Source organism: Macaca fascicularis, chromosome 1, assembly GCF_037993035.2.
Source record: "Macaca fascicularis isolate 582-1 chromosome 1, T2T-MFA8v1.1".
In the NCBI taxonomy this organism is placed as follows: domain Eukaryota; kingdom Metazoa; phylum Chordata; class Mammalia; order Primates; family Cercopithecidae; genus Macaca; species Macaca fascicularis.
In genome coordinates, this window is record NC_088375.1 from 41,125,382 (window position 1) to 41,145,926 (window position 20,545).

At 47.8% G+C, this 20,545-nt stretch overlaps 1 protein-coding gene across 5 annotated transcripts in view; it reads right to left on the minus strand.

Annotated features, from left to right (window-relative positions):
• NCF2 (neutrophil cytosolic factor 2) overlaps positions 1-19,602 on the minus strand; it is a 36,399-nt gene extending 16,797 nt beyond the window's left edge. The window contains exons 1-7 of one of the 5 annotated variants that reach the window (XM_015446854.4): positions 19,528-19,602; positions 18,844-19,047; positions 15,298-15,380; positions 6,621-6,729; positions 3,190-3,324; positions 1,884-1,991; positions 550-609 (exon numbers count right to left, since the gene is read on the minus strand). In XM_015446854.4, coding sequence (XP_015302340.1) covers positions 550-609; positions 1,884-1,991; positions 3,190-3,324; positions 6,621-6,729; positions 15,298-15,380; positions 18,844-19,017 — 669 coding nt within the window. In that variant the 5' untranslated portion in view covers positions 19,018-19,047; positions 19,528-19,602. Of the gene's footprint in view, positions 1-549; positions 610-1,883; positions 1,992-3,189; positions 3,325-6,620; positions 6,730-15,297; positions 15,381-18,843; positions 19,186-19,209; positions 19,289-19,308; positions 19,479-19,527 lie in introns of those variants that run through there. The other 4 variants (XM_015446862.4, XM_015446857.4, XM_065536730.2 and 1 more) reach the window with 4 other exon arrangements.
• Positions 19,603-20,545: the final 943 nt, after the last annotated feature.

Here is a 20,545-nt window from a genome sequence, read left to right on the forward strand (position 1 = left end):
CATTTCTAGATCCACTGTCATCCAGTTCATCTGAGCCCACCTCTCCAAGCCCAGTTTGGACAGAAAAAGGTTCACTCTCAGCGCCCTGCCTGTGTTCCCGAAGGAAACGCCTGCACATGAGCAGATGGGTAGAGCCAGGAGAGCCCAAACCTCAGACCCAGGCCCCACAGGGTTCCCCACTTGCCCCGTACTCAAGAAGAGGCTTTGTTAACAAGCCTTCCATAACTTGTGTTTCACCTTCCTGAGAGAATGGTTGAGGCTTCAGAGAGAGTATCAGCAGATCTCTTTAGAGATGTGAAGACTGGCATTTGTGGGGAGGCAGGAGAGTTAGCTTCAGAGGACTTGGGGTGAAGCCTGACACTGCCTTATTTCCTTACCAGCCATGGAACCCAGGACTGAGAGAGGGCAGGCAGATCCCTCAGCTGCACTGAGGGCCACTTGAAGGAGCCCTTTCAATAAGGCAGCTCAGCACACATAGTCTCTCGAATCGAATGCTTCACAGAAAGCTCTTGAGACCTAGGTCCATGGAGAAGGTCAGGATTGCCTCACCTGTGGTTGCAGAGGGGCAAACCCAGAGAAACTGTCATGATCCACTACAGACGCCACAACCTGAAATCAAGGACAGGAGGGTGTGAGGCTCTGCCAGCACGGTTTCCATTCTTCTGGCTCTCCCTCCTTGCTCATGCCCTAGACCGGTTCTCACTTGAGCCTGGTTTCAGACGTGGACAGTAACTGAGGATTAGATTCCTGATCCTCTGGATTAGGATTTCAGCAACTGAGGAAACGAGTATTCACCCAACCCCTGCTAACAGAGGCTTGCTTTCTCCTCTCTAAAAACAAATGTTTTTATTGAGGTGCAATTTGTATAACGTCAAATTACCCTTTTTTGTTTTTGTTTTGTTTTGTTTTGTTTTGAGACAGAGTCATGCTCTGTTGCCCAGGCTGGAGTGCAGTGGCGCAATCTCAGCTCACTGCAGCCTCCACCTTCCAGGTTCAAGCGATTCTCCTGCCTCAGCCTCCCAAGTAGCTGGGACTACAGGCATGCACCGCAGCACCTGGCTAATTTTGTATTTTTAGTAGAGATGGGGTATCACCATGTTGACCAGCCTAGTCTTGAACTCCTGACCTCATGATTCACCTGCCTCGGCCTCCCAAAGTGCTGGGATTACAGGCGTGAGCCACGACGCCCGGCCAAGACCTGGATTTAGAAGAAGTGCAATTTAAGACATAGTCTAAACACAGGACTGTGGAAGTAGGGAAAGACTCCTCAGCCCACTAACACGTGAACTACGAGGAGCATTAATCCAAGAGGATCCCATGCTGATCTCTTTCCCCAACATATTCTTTCCATATTTGTTTTTATTATTTAGAAACAGAGTCTCACTCTGTTGCCCAGGCTAGAGTACAGTGGTGCAATCATAGTTCACTGTAGCCTTGAACTCCTGGGCTCAAGTGACCCTTTCGCCTCAGCCTCTCCACTAGCTAGGCTGGTCTCAAACTCCTGGCCACAAGTGATCCTCCCACTTCAGCCTCCCAAAGCGCTAGGATTACAGGCATGAGCCACCCTGCCCGGCCTTCTCTTCACATTTAGTGAGCTCCTCATGGCTGTGTTTTCCCTCCACTGGCTCAGTCCCCAAGACTCAGCATCCTGTGGGGAACCCTGTGGCTCTCACCCAGGGTCAAGCTGGAAGGGAGGAATGGGAGCAGCCTGGAGAAAATAAACTAGAAGTGGTTGCCTATCTTTCAGCCAAACCTCTGTCCTATAAACAAGTCTCTTGTTGCCATCCCAGGAACAGAGCCACAAGGAGGCTGCCCTCTTCTCAAGAGTCCCTCCCACCTTGCTCCACATGGCCCAGGCCACAGGAGACTCAGGGGACACCTACCGTCGCCTTGCCTAGGTAATCCTTCTTGGCCAGCTGAGCCACTTGTCTCTCATTTGGTCTAAACAGCCTGCCCACAGGGATCACCACTGGCTCGTACAGCTTCTGCTTCTGTAACACAGAAAACGTAGCATTTCCTTATCTGAAAATGGGGGTGACGATGCTTGTCCTGCCTCCCTCAGCGAATAGATGCAAGAATTTATTGAGATAACCACATAGAAGCACTTTTTCCAAATGAGTGTTGTCATTGCTCTAGGGTGTTAAGGTAGGAACCCCTGGTTTGAATACCACCTTCTGCTGTGAGGCCACGTGGACGTTGTTTGCTGCTATATGCCCAGCACCCTCTTTTCCCAGAGGAACTGCTCCTCTCCCTCTCTGTGTGGTGTCCGTGGGGTTCTCTAATGGTGTAGACGGCACCACCGCGACGAGGCTGGCCCGGGATTAAGTGAGGCTCATAACAGTGTTCCCTTGGATGAGTGTCTGCTGACGAGGATAGGCATATAAACACTGACTTGAGTCCTCTTCTCTGTGTTTTAAAAATCGGATTTAAAGCTAGCCTTATTCACAAATGTGCTTGAACGATGGCTAATTTTTATCACTCATTCACATAATCAAAACATTTTGTGGGCAGGCGTGGTGGCTCACCCCTATAATTCCTACACTTTGGGAGGCCAAGGTGGGCAGATCACCGGAGGTCAGCAGTTCGAGACCTGCGTGGCCAACATGGCAAAACCCCATCTCTATTAAAAATACAAAAATTAGCCAGGCATGGCGGCATGCGCCTGTAATCCCAGCTACTTAGGAGGCTGAGGCAGGAGAATTGCTTGAACCCAGGAGGCGGAGGCTGCAGTGAGCCGAGATCACACCACTGTACTCCATGCTGGGCAACAGAGCGAGACTCCATCTCAAAACAAAACAAAACAAAACAAAACATTTTTGCTGAGAGCTGTTACGTGCCTAGCATTGTGCCAGGCTGTGAGGACTCAGTGGTGATCCAGCAGACATGGTGTCTGCCCTCTCAGTGCTTACAGTCTGTGCAGTGCCGCTCCAGCATCCAGTATCCTGTTCTGCATTGCCCAGGAGCCCCACTGCGAGGGCGGTGAGCTGCCAGGCCTCTGCCATCCCATACTCTAGGCCTCAGGTTCTCAGCACAGATTCAAGATCGTAAGTGGAACTATACCCTAACATCTGTGTTACCCAGACTCAGAAAGTAAAAGCACCACTTTTATGGCTTCTCAATGGCATGTCCTCTGAGACAAATGAGAATCCAGTGAAATCCTCTCCCCACCTGCATCACCAATACGCTTACCCAGACACACTCCATGGCCTTGTCGATTTTGGAATGTCTGGGCTCAGACTTCATGCTCGTGGCCAATGCTAACTGTTCTTCAGCTTTTTTCCATTCCTCCTTCTTGGCATACATGAAAGCAATGTTATATAACACCTAGAAAAGTACAGACCGCAACATAAAATTTGAGACTACTCCAAATCAAGGTGCCGGGGAAGGGCTCACACGTGTACTCCGGGAGTGTTGCTGGTGGCCTTTCTCCCTTCCTCAGCTCTCCTGGGAATATCTAAAATATAGTGCAGTTAGTCTTGCTATTGAGGTACATCAAACACAAACATGGTGTTAAGAAAACACCATGGAATGCATCAATGCAACATCATGTGTACTCTTCTAACAACCAAATAGGTTAGGAACGGACAAGAACTATTGTATACAGTGTATTCAAACCGGTTAAAAAAGAAGAAGAAGAATTGTTGTGCTGTTTTAGTGTGAGTTGCTTTAGTGAAAGAGTGACTTGATGGCCAGGCGCGGTGGCTCAAGCCTGTAATCCCAGCACTTTGGGAGGCCGAGACGGGCGGATCACGAGGTCAGGAGATCGAGACCATCCTGGCTAACACAGTGAAACCCCGTCTCTACTAAAAAATACAAAAAAAAAAAACTAGCCAGGCGAGGTGGTGGGTGCCTGTAGTCCCAACTCGGGAGGCTGAGGCAGGAGAGTGGCATAAACCCGGGAGGCAGAGCTTGCAGTGAGCTGAGATCCGGCCACCGCACTCCAGCCTGGGCGACAGAGCGAGACTCCGTCTCAAAAAAAAAAAAAAAAAAAAGAAAGAGTGACTTGCTCAAGGCTCCTTCTAGAGGCAGACACAGGGTTGGGAATAAAATACAGGTGTGTGGCCTTCCAGTCCAGCTCCTGCCACTGCGCCTAGGCTTAAACACTGGACAGGTACAGGGCAGGAAGAGGGATCAAGATGCAACCTCCTGTACCAGCACCAGCAGAACCTGGCCCAGACCATGTGAGTAAAAGACTAATGTAGCAACACAGGCCAGGCACAGTGGCTCACGCCTGTAATCCCGGCACCTTGGGAGGCCAAGACGGGTGAATCACTTGAGGTCAGGAATTCAAGATCAGCCTAGCCAACACAGAGAAACCCTGTCTCTACCAAAAATACAAAAATTAGCTGGGCATGGTGGCAGGCACCTGTAATTCCAGCTTCTTGGGAGGCTGAAACAGGAGAATTGCTTGAACCCAGAAGACAGAGGTTAGCACAGAAGCCAGGGGCACCTTCGCCTGGGGTGGGGAGGGAATGGTAAATGCAACAGTAGTCATACTTTTCCAGGTGTTGAGTTGGGCTGTGGTTCTTGAGTGTTTATTATTATGCTTCACAATATACACACAGAATCAAATAATCATTTGGATGCATTACCAAGATCTAAAAAAAATGGCTTGACTGAAAGAAATGTTTTAAATAGGACATATGGAAATGAGGGGGTGTGACATTTGAGGCTAGATGATAAAATACATTGACACTCTGTCTTGCCCTTGGGTCACTTGCTCTCAGAGGTGCCAGCTGCCATGTCATGACAAGACTTTAGGCAACCCTAGAGAGAAGTTCATGCAGCGACGAACTGAGGCCTCCTGCCAACAACGACGTGAACTTGCCAAACTCAGACAGGTGGCAGGATTGGTGTTTCTGTGGCATTAGCGGCTGGTGCTGAATGGTGGGGGCCAGGATGAACCCCAGAAGTGGAACCTGGACTCCTTTCAGGCCTATTTCTGAGAGTCAGTGAGCTACTACTGCCTTCTGAACTCGTTGGCTTCTCCAGCCCACTCCTGACCTTGTGCGCAGAAAGAAAGAATTCAGATCATTTAAAACTTCCTATTTGGTTCTCAGCCGCCTTCTCTTAAGACATTTTCCTGCAATCAGTCTTTATGAACTGATGATGAGAATAACCTTGACACTCTTCAAAAATAATAATGTGATTCTCAGAAGCCAGGATCATACCACATCAGGAAGAGAAGGATTATAAGTAGGGAAATGACTGGAAGGTCCCATGTGACAAAGAAGGCCTTAGACCCTGAAAAGTTCAGCTTTACTTGCAGAGAGGGTCACTCAGTCAGTATTTTCTGTCCTCCCAGAGCCATTTTAACTCCAGCTCCAAGGGAAACATTCCTCCCACGGAATTGTACTTTGATGCTGCTGTGACATAATCCTTTTTCTAGAGCCACTTGTCCCCCAACTTTTTAATCTGTATAAGTGACTGTCATTGGCTTATCGTCAATGTCTGGAGGTATTTTAGTTGTCACATTGGATGGGGAGTGGTGGTGGCAGTGCTACTAGCATCTAAACGCTAGAGATGCTGTCAAAGTTCCCACAATGCACAGGATGCACCACAACCCCTCTCGCTTCCACCACAATACAAGATTGTCTGGTCCAACACATGAACAGAGCTACGACTAAGAAACCCTGCTGGAGAAGCTGGCCAAATGGCAGCCAATTCCCACTGCAAAGCCCCATCTTCCCAGACTGTGAGAAGTGAAGTTCGTTGCTAGCTTGCTGCAGAGTAGAGGTGGGGCCACATGTCCCCAGGGGCCGAGGGTGGCTACAGACTCTATTATTAGCCCCGAGCGACCCTGGGAACACTTGGCTTCTTGTGCCTGAGAAACTAAAGCAAGGGGACTTTTGTCAGCGATTTTTCTAAAGAAAGGTCTGTGACATTTACAGGAATTTTGGTTTTCAAAACTGCTAGTATATATTTGGAAGTAGGAGGGGTGGGAAGGGCCAACTGGAAAAAGTAAATGAACCTGCAAAGTCAAAGCCAGTCATGTCTCTCCCTTTTGATAACAGAGAAAAGAAGTTGTTCTGCAGAAATCTTTACCTAAATATGTGCCTTGAGCTGTTCTTTGAGCAAGAGGGGACAGATTTATTCCAAATTATCCTCACTCTCTCTTTAGGTATCAATCAAGTACATGGGGTAAGAACCATGGATAGTTAAGAGTGTGGTCTATAAACCTGAGAACTGAGCAAGGTTCTGGCAGGTCCTGCATGGACAATGAACTCATGATTTTGGATTTACTAGCAAAATGCTGAACAAATAGCTTGTCAATCTGAATTGCTAAACAAAACATGCAAATTATCATGAATATTTCCACAAGCCAACACACTCGTGTCCAGCCTCCCTTCAGAGAGCCCAGTGGGCTCATTTTTGCATGGTCCTTTGCGCCTCACATTTATAAAATGTATGCCCCCAGGTAACTGATGACAATGCCTTGATGAGCCTGAAATAATCCATCTCAGTCTTTTCTTCAAGGAAAATCTGAGTCTCAAGGCAGAGGAGGTAAAATGGCTTTTCCGAGTTCCTGGAGGTGTCAACAGATCACTGTGCATCTGAACTGTCAGCTGTCCATCCAGCCATGATCCCCGCCTGCCCAGGCCAGGCCCCGTTCTCCTTACCTCACAGGCAAACAGCTTGAACTGGAGCCCCAGGATCTTATAGTCTATCAGCTGGTTCCCTCGAAGCTGAATCAAGGCTTCTTTAAGGTCTTTGATAGCCAAATCGTATCTGCAGGACAGAGGGAGAAAATACAGCAGTCTAGTGCATGGAGGAATCAATGCAGCATAAAATGTGAGTCTGTTTCTGTCTTCCCCATCTATTTCACTGGGACAAGAAGCCTTTCAGTTCCTTTTGACCCACTCTAGTTTTCAGCAATCCTGAGCCCAAGTATTCTACAGAACTCCTTGGGAATGGTGCTCCACCCAGGGCTGTGCCTCACAGCAACCCTGAGCGCCTCGTCTTGGACAGTCACAGGGAGTTTCTTCTCTATTGACTGCATACAACTGTCACCTTTCTGACAACATGGCTTCTCGCTTTCCAGTGAAGCTCTCATTCTCTCTTGAGAGCTCCAAGCAGAGCCAGCACCTGCCCCCAGCCTGTGTCCCTGCAGAGTGTTCAGAGCTGATTTGGAATACTGCTCACTCCTGGCTCCCACCATCAGGCCAGGCCAGCCTGGCACAGCTCAGAGGGGCCCCTTCTCACAGCTGCCACCATCACCCCCCTGCCCACTGCCTTCGCCCATGGCTTCTTTTGAGTTCAGCTTAGAGCTTGGTTTTGTGGTGTTGTTTCCTCATCGCCCCCACTTCTGCCTCCTCCCCACACTTTGGAAAAGAAAAAAACAACCACTTAAGCTATATAGTATTTCCCCTTTTTTTTTTTTTTTTTTTTTTTTTTTGAGACAGGGTCTCACTCTGTTGCCCAGGCTGGAGTGCAGTGGCAGGATTTCAGCTCACTGCAAGCTCCACCTCCCGGGTTCAAGTGATTCTCCTGCCTCAGCCACCTGAGTGGGACTGAGCTGGGACTACAGGTGAGCCCCAACATGCCCGGCTAATTTTTTATATTTTAAGTAGAGACCAGGTTTCACCATGTTGGTCAGGCTGGTCTCAAACTCCTGACCTCAATTGATCTGCGCGCCTTGGTCTCCCAAAAGTGCTGGAATTACAGGCATAAGCCACCATGCCCGGCCCCAGATAGTTTTTCTAATGCTGCTCCCACTGCCTTGTGCTGCTGGATCGGCGTGAAGCTGACTGGCTCAAGGTATATCAGGGCTGCTGTCCTGGGACTTGTAGCAGAGAATGGGAGCTGGCCACATCAGTGGGACCCACAGGCATGTGGGTGGGACCTGGACACACAGTCCTGAGGACGCTGGCCCGGGCCTTGACCATGGGCTCCACAGAAGCCCTGGTGGAAGGGAGACATTGCTGGGCCATAGGGAGTGGGAGCAGCAGGCACAAGCTACCCAGCCCGGCTACCCTCAGCCTCCTGACCTGGCAGGAACAAATCTGGCTGCCTGGTTGTGGCTCACACCTGGGCAAGTGGACTGTAAGTCTGTGAGTCCCTAGTCCACCATCTGACCCGGAGCTGCCAACCTGGCTTCTCGTGGAGATAAGTCTGGAATGTGGACACGGGCTGGCAGGAATCCTCGAGAGGCAGTGTGGTGTAGCGAAGGGGCCAGGAGCCAGAGTCCAGATCCAACAGCTCTGCCACTAACTGGGGGACCCTAGCAAGTCACTTCCCTGGCCTGAAGTGCCACGCCAACATTATGGCAGCATATTGTATACAGGGACATGTTACATGCACAGAACATAGCATATAGGGAGCTTGCCAGTATATGGATCCCATTTCTGGAGTCAAAGCCACCTGGACTTGAGTCTTGGCTCTGTCACTTACTGTCTGGTGAGAAAGGGCAAGTTACCTAACTTCCCTGTCTGTTTCCCCATCTTTAGAATAAGAGAATAATAACAGCATATACCTCACAGGGTCACTGTGAGAAATAAAGGAGATGAAGCATTTGGGTACTTCAGACAGTACCTGGCACACACAGTAATTTATTACTGTTGTTGTTGTTATTTTACTTTCTTTAGCTCTAACACTCTACCAATTAATCCATACACCAGCCACTTACTACATGCTTACTTAAAGCTCCATGCCATATAAGCTATTGTCAGGATATTTTAAAAATACGTGATGTAGAAGCTGGAACTCTGATCTCATGGAAGTTTAGAGCTGAGCACAAGGGCTGGTTGGTCAAGACAATCATAAGTAATGGGTGCTAGTGTGACTGGGGGAGAAGCCATCACTGTTAGGGTTGAGGTAAGTCACACAGCGGCAGCAGTGACTATGTGGGAAATAAGAGAAGAGAGCTTGGGTGTGAAATAGGAAGCTGGCTTTCTCTAGTATCCCTGTTAATAAAGATGATTGTAAAATCTACTAAATGCATGCAGGCCATTCTTTAAGTAGCAATGGGCCTTTCATGTCTTTTCCACGCATCTTTCTGGGCTCCTGGAAAGATGAATAAGGTACCCAGAAGTATCCCAGAAATCAGGTTCCTCTTTCTAAGCCAGAAGGTGGGGTAACTAGCTTCAATTCACTGAGCCACTGAGCCTCTTCCACCGTGAAGGGGACAGACAGAAGCAGAGGTTTGCTGTTCCCTGGCAGCTGCAGTTTCCACTGTGTTCTATTGCCTGTTTGGGAGCTCGCTGAAGGTCTCAGAGGGCACACACTTTACATGCCGTCAGCATTAACCTACCAACGCGCCTTCCTCCCTGCTGAGCTGGCTAAGCAGATGGATTTCAGCTGGGAAGTGACACCACCTGGGTCTATCTGGCATTGCATGGGCCCAGCAAAATCCTCCTAATAATTCCCTAGCCCATCAAGATGTCTGCAGAGGCCCAGTGCAATGGCTCACACCTATAATCCCAGCACTTTGGGAGGCTGGGGCAGGTGGATCACCTCAGGTCAGGAGTTTGAGACCAGCCTGGCCAACATGGTGAAACCCCCGTCTCTACTAAAAATACTAAAAAATTAGCTGGGTGTGGTGGTGCGTGCCTATAGTCTCAGCTACTCAGGAGGCTGAGGCAGGAGAATCACTTGAACCCAGGAGGCAGAGGTTGAAATGAGCCAAAATCACGCCACTGCACTCCAACCTGGTTGACAGAGCAACACTCTGGAAAAAAAAAAAAAAAAAAGGTGTCTACAGATTTGGGCCTGGTGGGAGAGAGAGAGAAAGAACTGACAAGTTATTCAGAGCATTTGCTTTGTTTTAAAGACAGCGTGGATCCGCCCAGGCAATATGGCAAAACCCTATCTCACTAAAAGTACAAAAAATTAGCCAGGCATGGTGGTACGTGCCTGTAGTCCCAGCTACTCGGGAAGCTGAGGTTGGAGAATCACCTGAGCCCAGGAAGTCAAGACTGCAGTGAGACGCGATTGCACCACCCCACTCCAGCCTGGATGACAGAATGAAATCCTGTCTCAAAAAAAAAAAAAAAAAAAGAAAGAAAGAAAGAAAAGAAAGAAGACCCAACAACCAAAAAAACAGGGTGGGGCCAGGGGCTGAGGCTTGAGCCTGCAGTTCCAGTTACTCTGCCAGAGGCTGGGGCAGGAGGATCACTTGAGCCCAGGAGTTTGAGGCCAGCCCGGGCAATATAGTGAGACCCCTTCTCTAAAAAAAAGATTACTTATTTTATTTATTAATTTTGTTATAGAGACAGGGTCTCACTATGTTGCTCAGGCTGGTCTCGAACTCCTGGGTTCAAGCAATCCTCCCACCTCAGCCTCCCAAAGTACCAAGACTGCAAGTGTGAGCCACTGCACAGGGCCTAATTAATTAATTTTTAAAACAGGGAGGGGGCATCCTTGCTCAGTGTCGTATTTAAACATGTCTCTGAAAGCATCGGCCTGCTTCCCAGCCCCCTCCCTCCCTGCTGCAAGCCTCTCTTCGGCCTTTCCACTTGTTTACCCAGAGCTGCAGCCCTGAAGGGGGTTCTGCTTTGACACACAGCTCTTTTCCCACTGTACAGGGTCGCGATAAGCTCAGTATGAGAATCCCAAAATAGCACTCAGCGCTGTGTGCCCGTGGCCCGCGCTGCCGCAGCCCCTGCCTCCCTCTAGCCCTTCTTCAGTGGTTCTCTTCGGGGCCATTTGGAAGCATCCCCCAGGAGGCAGCCAAGGTGCTGGCAGCTTCCCGCTGGGCTCTGCTGGGCTGGGCGTGGGTGCTTTCTTCACACTCACACTTCAGTGACACCCCATGGGGCGCCTTGACTGCACCCAAAGCCCGCTCTCCTCCCAGGCAGGGTATCCACCAGCTGAAGCAGCGACCTTGCCATAGCTTTTCACAAGCTCCAGGCTTGAGAGAGTTTATAATTCCCATTTCTGTAATACTCCTGGGAGGTTTCTTAGGAACCGCTGAAGTGAACTGCTTGTTCCCGTGCTGCCAGTGCCCCATGCGTCCAGAGTCCGCAGCTCATACACCTGCACCCAGGATAATGGAGTCTCAGCAAGCTGAAAGAACGTCCAAACATCAGACACCTTTGGGAGGCTGCAGTGGCTGCTGTGACAGAGGTTTGGGCCCACTCCCTTTCCTGTTTCCAAGTCAGCAGGGAGAAGGCTTTGCTATGGAGCCTCGTTAAGCCAGCTCCACGGAATGGGTCTCACCCTTATTGTCATGCCCTGGGATTCATAAGGCACAGGATCTGAAAGACAGCTCTGAGCCCCTGTGCCTTTCAGATGACAAGGCTGGGCCAGAGAGGCGAGACAGCTTGGCCGTGGTCATCACTGAGACTCCGCCTGCCTTTTCAGAAATGTGCTCTAACTTTGTTCTGTTGGAACTTCATAATGACGGAAGAGCAATACAAAAACATATGAAAGTGGGGGAAATAGAAGGAAATAGAGGGGGGAAAAAACTCCATCCATAACATTATCAGCCTTAAACAATTGCGTTTTGTAATCTGAGGGAATTCCTTTTTTCTTTTTTTCCAGACAGAATCTTGCTCTGTTGCCCAGGCTGGAGTGCAGTGGTGTCTTCTCGGTTCACTGTAACATCTGCCTGCCAGGTCCAAGCTATTCTCCTGCCTCAGCCTCCCAAGTAGCTGGGATTACAGGCACCTGCTACCATGTGCTGCTAATTTTTTGCATTTTTAGTAGAGACGGAGTTTCGCTATGTTGGCCAGGCTGGTTTCGAACTCTTGACCTCAGGTGATCCACCCACCTTGGCCTCCCAAAGTGCTGAGATTACAGGTGTGAGCCACCGTGCCCGCCAATCTGAGGGAATTTCTATCCCACACATTAAGAAGTACTTTCTCTAGCCCCCATCCCACTTACTTAAAACTACCTTTTACAGCACTTACCCGCTTCTGCCTTGCATTACAGTTACTGGTGTTCTTGACTTGTTTCCCCTTTTTAATTTATAAGTCCCTTGAAACAGACTATATTTTGCTCACTTTTATTTAATCCAACACTCATTTATTGAGTAACTACTATGCTGGATACTGAAATACAAGTATGAGTAAGTAAAGATTTCTTCTCTTACGAAATTCGTAGAGTAGTGGAGAAGACAAATACGTACAGGGAGCAAATATCTGTCATGGGCCAGACATGTTACAAAAGGAGGCTCAAAAGAGGGAGTGGGCACTGCCCTAGTGGTTGGGCGTGGCTGGGGCAAAGGCACGGAGGATGCATGAGTGGGCGGCAGCAACTGGACCACATAAGAACAGGCAAGGGAATTTGGCTTTTATCCTGTAGTCATGGAAGCCACTGGAAGTTCTCACACAGATTGCATTGTTTGTTTTTTTACAAGATCACTCTGGAATACGAATGGAGGGGACAAGAGCAGTGGCTGGGAAATCAGTTTGGAAGTGACTGCAGTAGTCCTGGTGAAAAATGAGGGTCTCAACCAAGGTAGTGCTAGTGGGGATGGAGAGAAATAGGTGGATTTAAGAAATATTTAAGAGGTCAACCTGATGAGGTTTAGAGAAAGAGACATTCCCTGGATGGATCCCAGGTACAGATTCCATGAGAAATGGAGGCCAGCCGTATGGGAGAGGGTGGCCTTGCCCAGGAATGGATCCTCAAGGTTCACATACGGACTTCTGTATCCATAGTCCCTGAATTGTACATAAACGAATGTGTGTGCTTGCGAGTGTATTTCTGGAAACACATTTTGCCATTTAACAACCACTGCTGCAGTCGTAAAAGGGAAAAGGGTCAAGAACAGAACTTCAAAGGGAATACCAACACCTAGGGAATTGTGCAAGAGAGCCGGCTTGAGGTTGAGATTAGTGCCTCATTTGTATAATTTCCTCATTGTTGAATTACAGATAAAACTTGGTAGATTTTTCTCTCAGGTGTAACTATTAATATTACCAATCACAGATTAATTGAATCCTGGGTCTTACTTTTAGACCTTTCCAAGATCTTTCTAATCACTCAAAACCGTAGCCTTCCAGATCCTGGGACTCACGGGCATTTTTTGGAGGAAATTCTTTCTGGGAGCCTTCACTCTTTTGCCGGTTAGTATCTCTTCTTTATAGGCTATTAGAGCTCACTAAGGAATGGCCTTCGAGTTTGTGTTTTGAGATTTAAGATCGGCTGAATGATTTGTTGTTAGGCCTCCCTGCATGTTCTATAGTCTGGAGATGGGGTAGCGGGGAGTGAGAAAGAGAAGGATGTTAAGAGAGGGGACAGGCAGTTAGACGGAGGCAAGGTGTCAGTCAAGATAAACACCTGCTGTACCAAAATATCTCATGTGTCCATAAATATATACACCTACTGCGTACCCACAAACATTAAAATAAAAAAGTAAAATTAAAAAAAGTTTATAAAGTCATAATAAATATGTCACATTAAATATGGGGGGAAGAAAAAGCTAAATGCCTGGATATCTTCCCCCAATCCCAGGCTCTCTTTCTCCCCAGATTGCCATTGTGTCTGGTTTTTCTTTTAGAAAAGACTTCACTTCTACTTTCACTTCTTCAGGTAACTAACTGCATCTACATCTTTAAAGTCCTTTGAGCATCTTGTGGTTGCCCTTAGCAACAGCTGCATACACAGGTTTTACAGGCTGTTTCTGACCAAACCATAGGATCAAAGCCTTTCAGGGTGGAAGAGAATCAGAGCCCAGCCCTCTGTCTGATGTCTGGACATCATCTACAATCTCCCTGCTGCTCCATCCATGCCTGGCCTCACCCTCACCCCACTCACACCATGCACAGACCATTTTCACTGTCAGAAAGTTCTTTATTAGGCCAGGCTTGGTGACTCATGCCTGTAATCCCAGTACTTTGGGAGACTGAGGTGGGTGGATCACAAGGTCAGGAGTTCGAGATCAGCCTGGCCAACATGGTGAAATCCCGTCTCTACTGAAAATACAAACATTAGCAGGATGTAGTAGCGGGCGCCTATAATCCCAGCTACCCAGGAAGCTGAGATAGGAGAATTGTTTGAACCTGGAAGGCAGAGGTTGCAATGAGCCAAGATCACGCCACTGCACTCCAGCCTGGGCGACAGGGCGAAACTCCGTCTCAAAATTAACAAAAAAAAGTTCTTCATCAGCCTGAGCCAAATTCCTTTTCCCTAGAACTTATGCACACTGGTGGAACAATTTCTACAAAGGGTCAGTTTCCCATCCCCCCAAACATTTGAAATTATCACTTAGAATTTTTTCCTTTGTTGTTTGTTATGAGATATTTGTGCAGGATGAGAGGGAGGAGAAATTGAGATTAACTTTCATTTTGAATTTATTAATATTTGTACTAATTATTCCATGTTGACTATAAACAAACCTAAAAATACAGACAGGGTGATAGAAGAAAATGGATTTTCCTATAATCCCACTATCCAGAGAGAATTATTGATAACATTTTGGTCTATGGCCTTCCAGACTTTGTTTTGTGATACAGAAATGGGACTATACTATACACACTGTTTTGAAATCTGTTTTTAAATTTAACATCTGGCTGGGCACTGTGGCTCACGCCTGTAATCCCAGCACTTTGGGAGGCTAAGGTGGGCAGATCACCTGAGGTTGGGAGTTTGAGACCAGCCTGACCAACATGGAGAAACCCCATCCCTACTAAAAATACAAAATTAGCTGGGCATGGTGGCGCATGCCTGTAGTCCCAGCTACTCGGGAGGCTGAGGCAGGAGAATCATTTGAGCCCGGGAGGCGGAGGTTGCAGTGAGCTGAGATCGCACCCTTGCACTCCAGCCTGGGCAACAAGAGTGAAACTCCGTCTAGGGGAAAAAAAAGAAAAAAAAAATTAATGTCTACTGCAAACGTTTTCTGTATAAGTGCATATGCTACTTACTTACCTGTATTAATTTGTTCTTATAATGTTAATTTCTATTATTGTTTTTGCAGCTGAATTATGTTTCCTCAAATGGATTAAACCAGGTTTTGAAAATGCATTTTGCTGGGATGAAGCCAGGTTTTGATGCAGTTTCATGATCATCCCCATACTGTGACAGCTGAGCACCTCATAGGAGACCTCCATGGGTGACCCCATCAGGGACACTGGTGGGGTGCCACACCAGCTGAGTATCAGGCCCATGGTGGTTACCTAGACTCATTGTGCCTGTGACATAGCTGGTTTATAATCTGGCGGCAGACCTGCCTTCCCTCCCCAGTGAGAACTCCTGCCTTACCTGCTGCTTTATTGCATAACTGTCCCCATAAGGGCCAGTCACATTTCCCAGCAGAGGCTGGGAAGCTACTTCTCAAACACCAAGTCAGCAACACTGAGACCCCTTAGGTTTCTCTTTGAAATTCTCCAGTTGGTGCAACATGGAACCACTTACTTCTCTGTTTGGTAGTAGAGCATCCCTCGTTGGAAGTAAGCCACTGCCAAATGCTTGTCTCGGTTAATGCTTTTGGTAAAGGCCTGAGGAGAGAAGGGTCCAGACATGGCCATGATGCAAGGCAGCGAGGAGGTGTGAGATAAGCCACGGCTCACAGAACCCTAGCCCCCTGCGGTGCCCGGCTCTCCTGTCTGCCCTCCTCGGCACCTCGAGGCCCACCCTGTGCTCTCACGGTGCATTCCGCTTCACTCTCACATTTATTTAGGAGCTCGAGTCTGGGACAGTGGTGTGCATCCCTTGCATCGTCATTTCAGTTCTGCTGTGGATCTACAAAACATTCCTGGAGCCATACATATTCCATCTGATTTCCGCTTTTGTTAGTCATATATGGCCTAGAAAAGCTACACAAGAATCCAATAATGGCCCGGTGCAGTTGCTCACACCTGTAATCCCAGAACTTTGGGAGGCCAAGGCAGGTGGATCACTTGAGCCCAGGAGTTCAAGACCAACCTGGGCAAAATAGTGAGACCCCATCTCTATGAAAAATTTAAAAATTAGTCAGGTGTGGTGGCACATGCCTGTGGTCCCAGCAACTTGGGGGACTGAGGTGGGTCGATCGCTTGAGCCCAGGAGGCGGAGACTGCCATGAGCTGTGACGGCACCACTGCACTCCAGCCTGGGCGGCAAAATGAGGCACCCTGTCTCAAAAAAAAAAAAGAAATCCAATGATACAAATAAAGACAAAGTAGACTATAAGGGTGCAGACACTAAGGGATTATCTCCAACAGAAATCTTAGATTAAAAAGGACTAAAGCGTTTTCCCAAAGGAGCTCATCATTTTAAAAATGGACTTGATAATATGAAGCACCTTCTTTGTAACTGTCTCTGACCTTCTCTGAGAGTAGAATTCCGAATAGATAGTTTAGACGTTTACCTGATACTAATAAAAAATACATAATATCTATATTTAAAATATAGTGAGTTATATTTAATGACCTCATTCCCGAGTTCCTTTTTCATTAGTGTAACTTTCATTTCTATTATTGCTGTTTTAATAATATGATTAGATAGAAGCTTTGAGCCAGTAGACACTATGTTACTAAATCAGTACTTTAAAATTTTTGGTCTTCTGTCTTTCATTCATACGAATTTAACTGCTGTTTGCTCTAATTTCTTTGAGTTCTCTTAGTTTGAGTAGAGTACAATTTTACTGTGAAACAATGCAGCCAGACTGTGTTGTGAAGTGAAGGTAGAGTTTTTAGAGGTGATAATGATGTGAAACATAAAGATACAATTCCTGTGCAACACAACGGAGCACCTTGTCCAGGAGAGTAGTAATAACTATTTATTGCTCCCTGGAAGATAAAAAAGATAGGGAAATAGGAGAAGCTTCTTTGAAAAATGAAACATCATTAGCCGGGCTTGGTGGTGCATGCCTGTAATCCCAGCTACTTGGGAGGCTGAGGCAGGAGAATTGCCTGAACCAGGGAGGCGGAGGTTGCAGTGAGCTGAGATCGCACCACTGCACTCCAGCCTGGGTGACAGAGTGAGATCCATCTCAAAAAAAAAAAAAAAAAGAAGAAAGAAAGAAAGAAAAAGCTGGGCGCGGTGGCTCAAGCCTGTAATCCCAGCACTTTGGGAGGCCGAGGCGGGCGGATCACAAGGTCAGGAGATCGAGACCATCCTGACTAACACGGTGAAACCCCGTCTCTACTAAAAAATACCAAAAAAAACTAGCCGGGCGAGGTGGCAGGCACCTGTAGTCCCAGCTACTCGGGAGGCTGAGGCAGGAGAATGGCGTAAACCTGGGAGGCAGAGCTTGCAGTGAGCTGAGATCCGGCCACTGCACTCCAGCCTGGACGACAGAGCGAGACTCCGTCTCAAAAAAAAAAAAGAAAGAAAGAAAAAATGATATCTAATGTAATAATGAAATTCTAACCTTTGTTGCATTTCTTCTATTCCTGTGAATGTACTGAACATTCAGTTTAAATAAATAATAAAATTTATTGCAAATGAAAATAATTAAAATATTATATACATTGTTATATTTGTTTACTATACAAACATTCCATGAGTAGTATACAATTAAAATGATAACAAGTAAGAATGCATATAAATGCTAGTAGGAAGGGCTCAAGCAGGAAAACAAAGAAAGGCAGAGGGAATGAGAAGGCTAGAAGCAGAGGAACGCCAGGAGAAACAGAGACATGTGGGAGTGAAGGCCTGGGAGCTGAGAGGTGAGTGGTGGCCCACGCAACCTCGCCAAGGATCCCATATCCAGGCCAAGGCAGGAGGCTACAGTCGCTGCTGGCATAGCCGTGCCCAGACTAGCTGCCAATCTCTTCCCCCAGACAATGTACATTTTGTGTCCATCAGCCCTCAGAATGTGTGGTGCTGTTCACTCAGCCCCTCAGCAGGCCCCTGAGAGGAGGTGGGGCCACTGTCCTCCCTCCAGCCAGAGGCGGGGAGTCCTGGCATGCTCTGCCTTGGAGCCTGAGATTGACTTGTCAAGCTATGTGAGAACATTTCAGTCACTTCTCTGTCTTCCTGTCAGGAGGGTGTGGCTGAGGCTTGTTTACCTGCTGTTGGAGTGTGGAAGGCACTGGTTCTTTAAGGGACCTGGGGAGTCAGCCATTTGTCCACACATCCACACTTTGCAAAGACTGGCAGTAAACGGTAAAAATAATAACTAACTCTTATACAGTGGTGTGAAGTTCCACAGGACATTAATAGTTTGGCATCTCACTTAATTTTCATGATATTTAGAAACTCAGGAAGCTGAAAGCCAGATGTCTACACAGACTACATAGCTTGCTTAAGACTGAAAGTCCAGAGAGAGGCAGAGGCTAGGATTTGATCCACACCCTTCCCACCTTACCACGACCAATCCAAAAAATAATTATTGAGAATGCTTACCTCCATACTACAGTATTTGAGTGAGAAAACATAACGAAAAAGATGCGAGACATCCCACACCATGCCCCCAGCAGATATCACTAATCAACCACAGTACAATTTCCTCTTGCCAGCCTCGGCATCCTTAAAGGGGTCTCCTTTATAATTGATCAGAATTGTCACTTGGGGTAAAAGCTATATTTTGTAAATGCCTCCCTTAAATCTCTTGAACAGGCAAAGTCAACACACATGAAAATCTTGGAAAGCAAAAGGAGGTGCCTTAGAATCAATAATCAGGTGTAAAGTGCTGGGATAGAGAGAGATTCTGTGCCCAGAAGGAGTTCTGTGTAGAAGAAAGTACGACTAGGGCAGCTTTCACAAAGGTGTTAAAGATACTTGTGGAATGATTTTAATTTAGAAGATGGAGAAAGACGCAACCCTGGCTGCCCCTCAGAACCACCTGGAAAGCTTTTAAAACTGGCTGCCTGGGGCCCCTCCCAGACCAGTTAAATCAGGCTGTCTAGGGGTGGAGCTTGGACAACTTTTGTTCTTTTCAATCTCCCCAGAGGTTAGATTTCTGAAATGCAATGGGGTTGAGAATCATAATAACAAATGCACAGAGGAGGCCCGGAAAGAGGCACCTCCACTCACCTTCTCTGCTTCAGTCATGTTTTTCAGGATAGTGTGCATGCAGCCAATGTTGAAGCAAATCCGGGAGTGGGGGTCCTGGACGGCACTGAAGGCGTCCAGGGCTCCCTTCCAGTCCTTCTTGTCAGCTGCCAGCACCCCTTCATTCCAGAGGCTGATGGCCTCTGCCAGGGACATGATCAGGTAGAAACCAGGAGGCCAAGAGAGCTGCCAGGAGACAGGGAGAAGATAGGTTGGGGCGTCTCCCCCAGCAGGGCTGCCGTAGTGGCCCCCAAGGTGTTCACTTTCCGGGCCAGATGAGTAGAATGGGGCCCAGCCTCCCTTAAGATAACTTCTCAGTGTTGCAAATGCATCAGGAAATGTCCCCACCTTTTGACAACTGACTCATAACCCTACCATGAGAGAGAAAAGGAAAGAAGCAGAGAGAGAGGGCGAGTGGGGGTGGAGTGTGGAGGAGAGAGGAAGTACATCAGATGCTGCCTGAAGGATCAGTTCCCCAAAATGCTTCTGCTCTGTCACCCAGCTCCTCCTCTCTCTCCCACTCCTGTTCTGTGGTAGCTTCTGGCCAAAGCTCTGCTTCTAGAGCGAGGGCAACCTTGACAGGCGGAGGAACCCCCCTGACGCCCCTGGTGATAGTGGCAGCCAAATGTCTAGGCAGATAGGGGCAGGTCCCTGCTGAAACCCCACCTTCAAGCCAAAAACAGCCTGAAGGCTGAAACACTAGGCTGCTGGTCCCAAATGAAACCCATGACCTAGAGTGAGAACTTCTGTTCCTGTTTGTCTGCTCTTTCCCAATTAATTCTTTCTGACTAATGCCTTTTAACCAATTGAATGTTGCCTTTTCCAGCACTACCTACGACCTGCCCCTCCCCTATTCTGAGCCCATAAAAGCCTCAGACTCACCTGCACTGGGGGGACTTTCCTGCCTTTGGGTAGGGGAATCACCCCTGCATCCCCTCTCCACTGAATGCTGCTTTTATCACTCAATAAAACTCCCCACCCAGGCCGAGTGGGCCGACCATCTCCTGCAGCAGGTAGCGTGGCCACTGAGGCATGGGCAGGGTGTCACCAGCCAGAGGTCCCTGGCTTACAAGGTGATGGGGAAAAAATCCTGTGTCGCTGGGCCTTGACTTCCACACCCTTGTGAAATGGGAGTGTTGGATGAGAGGATAATTCTTTCCAGTCTTGAATGAATTCCTTGCTCACTTTTTTGTAATCCCATAGGCTGTATTAATATGTTAGTGTTTAACTTGAGCTGAAATGATCATTAACACATTTTTGAGACAGGATAGTCTTTAGATGTCCATCTGATCTGGGCCCGAAATAACTTTTTTTTAATTTAGAGACAGAGTTTCACTCTTGTTGCCCAGGCTGGAGTGCAGTGGCACGATCTCAGCTCACTGCAACCTCTGCCTCCTGGGTTCAAGCAATTCTCTTGCCTCAGCCTCATGAGTAGCTGGGATTACAGAAGCCTGCCACCATGCCTGCCTAATTTTTGTGTTTTTAGTAGAGATGAGGTTTCACCATGTCGGCCAGGCTGGTCTCAAACTCCTGACCTCAGGTGATTTGGCCACCTTGGCCTCCCCGCAAAGTGCTGCGATTACAGGCGTGAGCCACCGTGCCCGCTGGAAATAACTTTTATGAGCATTCAGGAAGTTCAGAGGGGACCAATTTCCTGCAAATGTCAAAACTGGGAGCCAGATAT